Genomic DNA, 10000 nt, shown 5'->3' on the forward strand with positions numbered 1-10000 from the left:
GCCAGGCGCAGTGCAGCGCCACAAGTTGAGATAGGTCGAGGTGTACTTGCTCAATACCACACAGCACAGTGGAGGGTGATCGAACTCGGTACCTTTCAGGTACAAAGCAAAGACCGTACCGCTGAGCCACGCTGCCTCTCGCTGAGCCACGCTGCCCCTTAGAGTGTAGGAACCTAGAAATGCTATCTATATAATCTTGCTGAGTGTAAAAATTAGACAAGACACAACAACATTCCTCCCAGACACCTCTAAACGACCCCCCTGATGACTCCAGGATTTCTGGACGAAACAACGTTGTTGGAGAATGTGTAAAAATGAGTGAGAACAAATAAATTAATAATTCGCTCCAAGAAACTGTCGAGCCTCACTCGGCGCATGGCTGAGTCCTTGGAAAAGGCTCTTTATTTACAATCTCTAACCGTACTCAGGTGTAAAATGAGTATATGGCCGTTAACAGCGTTGTCTCTGTCCCAAAAATAATACATTATCGCCTAACAGAGGCGTCATGTCCCGTCCTACATGTTAAGTGCTGCTGTTGACCACGTGGGTCCACTAGTAAAGCGCTTTGAGCACGTTGAGTGAATATTGCACTATATGAAATGCTCAATTTTTAAAATTAATTTTTATGTCCATTATCGTTTCAGGTTTGAGCCATCCGTGAGAATTGTCCGCAAGGGCTACAGAGTTCAAGTGGACTTCCCTCAGACAGGTCTCCACTTCTTGATGGAAGGAACTTATATTCAACTCAAGGTTTGTCATTATACGTTCATGTTCTTTTTTTTAAATTGAGCTTTTATAAATAGTATGAGCTTGGCTTAGAAGCTCACAACATTGCCAACCGGAAGTATAACGGACCAACACACAAAACTGAGTAATCTTAAACGTTTATAGTCTGGATAATACAGTTTAGTGAGAATTACACATAAACGCGGATGGCAAAAAACAATAACAAAGACCCGAGTGACGTCAACTTTATTCTATCTATATAGAACAATATCCACTAAACGTGCTCAAAGCGCTTTACATGGGGTACCTGGCCAACAGTAACACTTAACTTCTAGGACAAGACATGACGCCTGTTTTGGTGATATTACAATTACAATTTTTCTGGACAGGTACAACGCTGTTAACAGACAGGTTTCTTATTTTACACCTGAGTACGGTAAGAGAATGTGAGTAGAGAATCTTTTCCAAGGGCTCAACTATGTGCCGAGCGAGGCTCGTACCCAGGACCTTCCGATCCGAAAGCGAGTGTCATACCACTAGACTAAATAGCTGTACGTATCAAAGTATTTAACATTTATAAAACCATTTATAAATGTGAACATTTTTTCGATTTTATAAATCATTTTACCAGCCAGATCTTTGAAACTGTCCTAGGCATATGCTCCTTTGTCTGCCTCTTTTGTCTTGTTTTCTCTCCATCCGAAACCTTTTATCTCCCCTTGTTGCCAATTTGACCACAGTTATCTCTAGTTATCAGTACTCTTCTTATAAATTTGCCTTACGTTTTGTATGTTGACAAGAACTTTATAACCATGTTTTCATTCTTGCAGGTTTCTGAGCTCTACAAGAGAAAACTGTGTGGTCTGTGCAGCAACTTTGATCGCCAAATGTCCTGGGAATTCGAGGGTCCAAGACAAGAGATCTACACAACTCCCAGACTTTTCAGCCAGTCTTACATTCTGCGTGAGCAAGACAGACATACCTACCACCCTGACATGCCTGAATTCACCGAGCAACATGACAGGTAAATGAGCTTTTAACCCTTTCCCCTTACCAACCATTTTCAGAATATTCCCCAAAATTTCACACCCACCATACACAATAATAGTTTTTGTCTTATTCAAACAGAAAAGCAACAAATACATTCTATGCATAATATTGATCAGCAAAATGAACTCGACAACACAGTGGCACCTTTTTTATAGCTATAATAAAACATTTCTCTTTAAATTGTGTGATTTACAAAAGAAATCTGACGGATTAAAGTGCTGGTTGGATCGTGACGAATGTGACGATTTTCCTATGGTTGGTAAGGAGGGTTAACTCGTGCTTTTATATAGCGCGTTATCCACTAAACGTGCTCAAAGCACGACCGCTCTTTGTTTGATTAGTTCTCAAACGTAAACGCTAAAAGTTACATGATTTGATTTTCTGCGACACTGCCCCACCATTGGTCAGGAGAGTCGAACTAGTGAGTATTTTACTTAACACATACCATCTTTAGCAATATTATGCATTTGCCAATGTTTTACAAAATTGAGCTTTTATGTAGCGCAATATCCACTACACGTGCTCAAAGTACTTTACTTGCTGACCAACAGCAATACGTAACATGTAGAAGGAGACATTACGCCTGTTCGGTGATGTTACATTTTTTCCCCGACAGAGACAACGCTGTTAACGGCCAGGCACTCATTTTACTCCTGAGTACGTGAGAGATTGTGAGTAACACAGCCTTTTCCAAGGACTCAACTATGCGCCGAGCAAGGTTCGAAACCAGGACCTTCCGATCCGAAAGCGAGTGTCATATCACAAGACCACATAGCCGCACAATGAACGATAATATACTTTAAGAATCTAAAGCTTTCCATGTAGCAAAGGCCATCAAAAACTTTTAAATCTATTGGAATCTCATCCCGGCCTTGAAGAAAGTCTCAAAGTTAGGAAAAGATGAGATTCGAACGATATTTGAAGGACGAGTTAGTTGTCTTTAGGTTTTTTTTTTAGTTTGTTTATTGTTTTTGTTTTGTTTTGTTTTGTTTGTTTGTTTGTTTGTTTTTTGTTTGTTTGTTTTTTTTTGGGGGAGGAGGGGGAGGATTTTTTGTTGGTTTTTTTTTGTTGGGTTCTTTTTCGACCCACAAATATTTTAAAAGGCGAGTGTCATTTCACAAGATCACATGCATAGCCGCACAAAAAAGTGATGAGAGAATAGATTCATATGTATTGAAGGAGGAGAGAGCGGATGGAGTGAGTAAAGTTCTTGGATATTTATAGAAGGAACCAAATTGACGTCACTCATCTCATTGTTATTGTTTTTTGACACCCATTTTTATGATTAGTTCTCATTAAAATATATCAGACTATAACGTTCAAGGTTCCATGTAGATCTTTGGGCTGGAGTGATATTTATGGCTGGCGGACTTTGTGAGTATTTTAATTTAACACAGAGCATCAATAGAAGGAATGAATTTGACGTTAGTCAACCCGTTGTTATTGCTTTTAGACAGCATTTTATAATTAACTTATCACTAAGTTATATCAATCAGACAATGAACGTTCGCGTTTGCAGTTTTGTGTGTTAATATGTTATACCCCGATGGAGATGTCGTGAGTATTTTTCCAATACGCATAACATCAATACATTTGCAATCCGATTTAAGTTTAAAAGCAACGTAGACCACGGAAATTTTTCCATTTTGTGGACAATAAAGATTTTTTATTTATCGTCATTATTATTATTATTATTATTATTATTATTATTATTATTATTATTATTATTATTATTATTATTATTATTATTATTATTATTATTATTATTATTATTATTATTATTATTATTATTATTATTATTATCATTATTATTATTATTATTATTATTATTATTATTATTATTATTATTATTATTATTATTATTATTATTATTATTATTATTATTATTATATAAAACAAATCGACAGTGTTCCCGTGGCAGGTTAAACGGGTACTCCTCGGACTACTCGCATTCGCACCCCCCCCCCCCCCCCCCCCCCCCACACCACCACCCCCACACACAACCGCACACAGCTCTTTTCTTTTTCTTTTTTTTTTGGGGGGGGGGGGGGGGGGGCGTTGTTTGTAGATTATAATTCAAGGTTACAATGCCCACCCCATTCCAAGGCTTTTTGGCATCTGCCAATCCCAAATGTCTGTGTCAAGGTCGACCGTCATGTCGCGTCAACGGGTGAGGAGGAAAAAAAAAAAAAGAACTGGCATATTATTATATCATTACATTGAAAATTATGAAAACTATTTTTTATTTTGTATGAAATCCTTTATAAGTTTTACGATGAACAAGAACGAAACTTTTGCCATCTACCTCTTCCTGGCGCAACATTTATAAAAATATTATTTTAAAAAAATAATAACACAGCATTTATTTGGCGCAATATCCACGTGCTCAAAGCGCTTTACAAGGGGTCCCAAGGCAACAGCAATATTAGACTTGAAAGACGAGACATGACGCCTGTCAGGCGATGTGACATTTTTTCCCAACAAAGACAACGAACGGCCATGTTCTCATTTTACACCTGAGTACGGTGAGAGAATGTGAGTAAAGAGCCTTTTCCAAGGACTCAACTCTGCGCCACTCAGAGCGGGTCTCGAAACCTGAACCTTCCGATCCGAAAGCGAGAGTCATACCACTTGATCCATCACAAAACAGGGAGGGGCACTTTTCTGTCGGCCACATAGCCTCAATATTAATTAAAATTTATTTCTAATTTCATCAATTTTTGGAGTAAAAACATAGTTCTTGGTATCAAACCTATTGTAAATTCGACGCTGATCACGAATCTGACGTCAAAACAGCGAAAATCCGAAAAAAAAATTGTCCAATTTTTTATACTGCCACGCCCCCGATCGCCGATCGCCTCGAAAAATATTAAGCAAAGCGGGCTGTGCGGGCGATCGACCGTACCTAGGTTTATCGGCCAGGTATTTGGCCACACACATTGCGTTTTCACCCCGGTTTGCCTGATCGTGGTTCGGACGCCTATCAAAACCGTGCGTGTATGGAGCCTTTAAGGCGATATTACAATTTTTTTCGGACAGAGGCAACGCTGTTAACGGCCAGGTACTCATTTTACACCTGAGTACGGTGATAGAATGTGAGTAAAGATCCTTCTCCAAGGACTCAACTATGAGCCGAGCGAGGCTCAAACCCAGGACCTTCCGATCCGAAAGCGAGTGTCATACCACGAGATCACATAGCCGCACAATAACACAAGAGCAAACAAAATAAATGTATCCGTTAGAAACGGGCTTAAAAGAAATAAGACATTTAATTTATACAAACTTCCTTTCATCAGCAGGTCAATACAGTGGACCCATCCTGTAAATTAAGCACAAACAAGGGGAGAGAATCAAGTGGAAAGTTTGAGTTGCCATCAAGTGTCAGAACAAGATATTCACAACTCGACTAATTCCTTGATTGTTCAATTTCCCTGTGGTGTGATTGGCCTTTTATGATTGTCTTTTATTGCAAATTTTGAAATAAAATTTTAAAATATATATATAACATGAAATAATTTTGTTATCATTTCAAGTCAAAACGAGAGTTTTTTGGGGTTTTTTTCTGGAAATTACGATATTAAATTTTAATACTGATAACCTCCCCTTAGACTGACAGGAAGTGTGTAATATCTTTGTGAATACTTTGCATCTTGTGTGTTAATGGATGGCATATTTTGCGACGTTTTACACAAGAAGGCATTTTGTAAGCTGTTATAAAAATATTTGTCTGGATGGAATATTATTGAAGACTCTTTCTTTTGGGCATCTGATTATCAATTGTATAATATTTACAGAAAATAAATGGGATATGTGTTTTAGTTTGTGGACTCTAAAAATTCTTATTTAGATAAGATCCATAATACAAATCGTCTCATTCTAGTGCCATGTGAGGGCAGACCATGTCATGAAAATTGAATGAAATATTTTTAAAAAACATCATCGTCAGGAAACTTGGGTATTTTGTGGTGAAAGAAACAACATTCATTCTTCTCTAATAAATAATGAATACCCAAATTTCAAATTCTAGACTTTAAAAAAATCAATCTTTAATATCTGGTTGGCTCCGACATAACACAAGATTAGATTAGGGCTGTGGGTGACATATGTGACACACGGTTACAAAACAGTGTCACGTCGCAATGATTTAGGTACTGAGATAGAAATTATAACCAAAACTAACAGATTTGAATTGAGTTTGCGTATTTTATTGATATAGATAGTATGCGCTTGGCTAAGAAGCTCATAACATTGCCATCCGAAAGTATAACGGACCAACACACAGAACTATGTGTAACATTGAATAACTGATAAACGTGGATTTTCAAAAAGCGAAAACAAAGACCTGAGTGACGTCAAAATTTTAAATTGAGCTTTATATAGAGCAATATCCACTAAATGTGCTCAAAGCGCTTCACCCTGGTCAACAGCAAAATTTAACATGTAGGACGGGACATATATGACGCCTGTTAAGGCGAGATATCAATTTTTCGGACAAAGACAAATTATAGTCAATGAAGTCTATTTTAATAATTTTATTTTTCAAAAACTACGAGTCGTGAATTGTTCTCATTAGTTTAACCTGTGATGAAATCTTTATCAACTTGATGATTCAATAGATTGTATACGCTTGGCTTAGAAACTCACAACATTGTCATCCGGAAGTATAGCGGACCAACACACAAAACTATTTGTAACCTTGAACTTCTATATTCTGGTTAATTCAATTTAGTGAGAATTACTCATAAACATGGATGGTAAAAAAAAAAAATAACAAAGACCTGAGTGGCGTCAACTTCGTTCTATCTATATCCTTTGCACTTTTTTTTTTGTTTTTATAGATAAGACAGTGAAATTAAACAGATGAATTGATAACTTTTGGAAATGTTCATGAATTTACCAACACCAATTCCGTACCTCTCTGTTGATTCGTGTTATATTCGATTTGATATTATGTTGTTATGCTGTTGATGAAGATGATACTGATTAACGTTATGAATAAATATGAATTTTGCATCATGCGATTTTGGTCAGGTTAATTTCTTTCATGGTAATGTTGTTGTGTATGATAACAATGATATTAATAGTGATGATAATAATAATAATGATATTAATGATAATAATAATAAAAATGATATGATAATAATTATAATAATAATAATAATAATAATAATAAAATAATAATAATAATGATAATAATAATAATAGATAATAATAATAATTAATAATAATAATAATAATAATAATAATAATAATAATAATAATAATAATAATAATAATAATAATAATAATAATAATAATAATAATAATAATAATAATGAAATTTATTTATAATGCGCCCAATCCTCTATACAATAAAGCTCCACACGCATAAAAACATTCAAATCTCTCTCTCTCTCTCTCTCTCTCTCTCTCTCTCTCTCTCACACACACACACACACACACACACACACTCTATTTATCTATCTATCTATCTATCTATCTATCTATCCATCTATCTCTCTTTCTTACTGTCTCTCTTTCTCTCTCTCTCTCTATCTCTCTCTCTCGCTCTCTCTCTCTCTCACACACACACACACACACTCTCTCTCTCTCTCTTTCTCACACACACTCTGTCTCTGTCTCTTTCTCTCTATGTATGAATGTATGTATGTATGTATGTATGTATGTATGTATGTATGTATGTATGTATGTATGTATGTATGTATGAATATATATAATATATTTACATATTATATAAATGTATAATATATATACATATATTATATATAATTCTCTCCTTTCCTTCTCCGTCCCCCCCCCCCTCTCTCTCTCTCTCTCTCTCTCTCTCTCTCTCTCTCTCGCTCGCTCGCTCTCTCTCTCTCACACAGACACACACACACACACACACACATAAACACACTCACACACAAACCTTCCACCATCCAACTATCTACCAATATAATATATATATATAAAATAGAATAAAATTAATAATAACATATAATAATATAATAATAATAACATCGCGTATTCCTGTGATCATCGTCTGCTCAAATAAAATAAATAATAAGTTTAAAATTCTCGAAGTAAATAATTTTTTAAGTGCTTCATGAAAGCGAGTTCAGTTGGGACGTCACAAAGTGATAAGGGGAGATTGTTCCAGAAAAAACGGTGCAAAGTGACTAAAGGATCTGTTAGAAAGTTTATTTACCCTGATAACAGCGTACAACCTTGAACTGATAACGGTAGTTATTCAGAGCCATTAGGCCCACGGAGCCGGAGCTTGTTTCATTTTCATTTTCGTGAAATGGACAATCTTGCTACTCTTTGAATAGGACGATATTATTATATAACAAAGTACTTTCCGTGAGATCTAACAAATCCAGCTACCCAATCCCTGCTGGGTGGACGGAGGGATCAGATAAAAGTCTAGATTTCACCCAAGATCGATCTTGGTCTTTTTGCGAGTGAAGCGAGTGCTCTTACCAACTGAAATTTTGGAGGGCGGGGAAGGAGAGTGGAGACACCTTGAACTGAAACAAGATCTAAAATCAGATAAAAATTTCGAGTCTAAGATTAGACATTTTGACGATTTTGGAAAGATATTTGAACACATTTTCTTCATCCTATTTGGGGAATTCGGCAGAGTTGCCAACAACTCTAAAACTTTCGAGAAAATACAAAATTTTCAGCTCCATCCTGAGAATTCCGTCACAACATCTCATTACCTCTACCGTTGTTTTATGGTGCGGCTATGTGGTCTAGTTGTATGACACTCGCTTTCGGATTTGAAGGTCCTGGGTTCGAGCCTCGGGCTCGGCGCATAGTTGAGTCCTTGGAAAAGGCTCTTTACTCACATTCTCTCACCGTACTCAGGTGTAAAATGAGTTAACAGCGTTGTCTTTGTCCGAAAAAATTTAATATCGCCTGGCGTCATGTCCCGTCCTACATGTTAAATGTTGCTGTTGACCAGTGACCCCTTGTAAAGCGCTTTGAGCACATTTAGTGGATATTAGGCTCTATAAAAAGCTCAATTTAATTTAATTTAATTTAATGAACTCCCTCAGGACTTGATAAAAACTAAAACAATACAGAATTGTCTTGGGAAAAAAAAATTATGAAATTATCACAGCGTGTATTATGAATATGTTAGTGTGTTTGTGTGTTTGTCTTGAAATTCATAAAGGTCAACTGTAGTCTGGATTCTCTATGTAAGGGGCTACTACAACGACCACGAAGAAGAAGAAGAAGAAGAAGAAGAAGAAGAAGAAGAAGAAGAAGAAGAAGAAGAAGAAGAAGAAGAAAATTTAATTTAATTCAATAGTCTGATGTCACGTCCGCCCAGCAATGAGCAGCTTGGTTCTATACGAAAAAAAAAAAAATGTACTTTTTATTCTTCACGCTGGCTAGAACTTTTTCACGTGTCATGTGATCAGAATGTATAAAAATCAAAACATGATCAGATTTATAATGTTTTTCTCCTCTAGATACACTTTTATGCTCATCGGTGAAATATTTCATAAGGGCGTCGACCATTGTTCCGATAGTTTAGAACCAGTTACTAAGTTACTATGCGTCACTACTAGGGAAGTGACGTCACGACTGTTCTTCTGACCAATGTGGTGGTAGAGACATGAGAGATACCGTTGCAGAAAGAGCCCTCCATTCAGATCTGTCCCCAGCTTTCCTCATCGACTTGAGCTGTCCATCATTGTCCATTCCTTCAAACGTTATCATTTATATAGCGCAATATCCAGTAAATGTGCTCAAAGCGCTTTACAAAGGGTCCCTAACCGAAAGCAATACGTAACATGTAGAACGAAACATTGCGCCTATTGGGCGATATCACAATTTTTCCGACAAAAGACAACGCTGTTAAAGGACATGTACTCATTTTACATCTGAGTACGGTGAGAGAATGTGAGTAAAGAGCCTATTCCAAGGACTCAACTATGCGCCGAGCGAGGCTCGAACCCAGGACCTTCCGATCCGATAGCGAATGTCATACCACTAGACCACATAGCCGCAATATATCTATCCGTTACTTTTATTATTTTGTTTGCCTTCCTTTCCTTCTGCCTCCCTCCAAACTCCCTTGGAGAATTAAGTAAAGATATTAAATTTTGAGAGGGTCGAGAATAGCCAGCGTGTCGTAAAAGGCGACTAATCATGTGTGATTTCCCCCATCTTTGAGTCACCTGGTCCTCCAGTTTGGGGGTTGTCGAAGGGTTAACACTTAACACCC

At 36.8% G+C, this 10000-nt stretch overlaps 1 protein-coding gene across 2 annotated transcripts in view; it reads left to right on the forward strand.

The window, feature by feature from the left end:
• LOC144962656 (uncharacterized) overlaps nt 1-6794 on the forward strand; it is a 66011-nt gene extending 59217 nt beyond the window's left edge. The window contains exons 46-48 of one of the 2 annotated variants that reach the window (XM_078895768.1): nt 645-750; nt 1557-1750; nt 5073-6794. In XM_078895768.1, the coding sequence (XP_078751894.1) occupies nt 645-750; nt 1557-1750; nt 5073-5106 (334 nt within the window). In that variant the 3' untranslated portion in view covers nt 5107-6794. The remainder of the gene's footprint in view (nt 1-644; nt 751-1556; nt 1751-5072) is intronic. The other variant, XM_078895769.1, reaches the window with a different exon arrangement.
• Nucleotides 6795-10000: the final 3206 nt, after the last annotated feature.

The sequence above is a fragment of the Berghia stephanieae genome, chromosome 1 (genome assembly GCF_034508935.2).
Source record: "Berghia stephanieae isolate SIO BIC M18660-M18661 chromosome 1, UCSD_Bste_1.3, whole genome shotgun sequence".
Taxonomy (NCBI): Eukaryota; Metazoa; Mollusca; class Gastropoda; order Nudibranchia; family Aeolidiidae; genus Berghia; species Berghia stephanieae.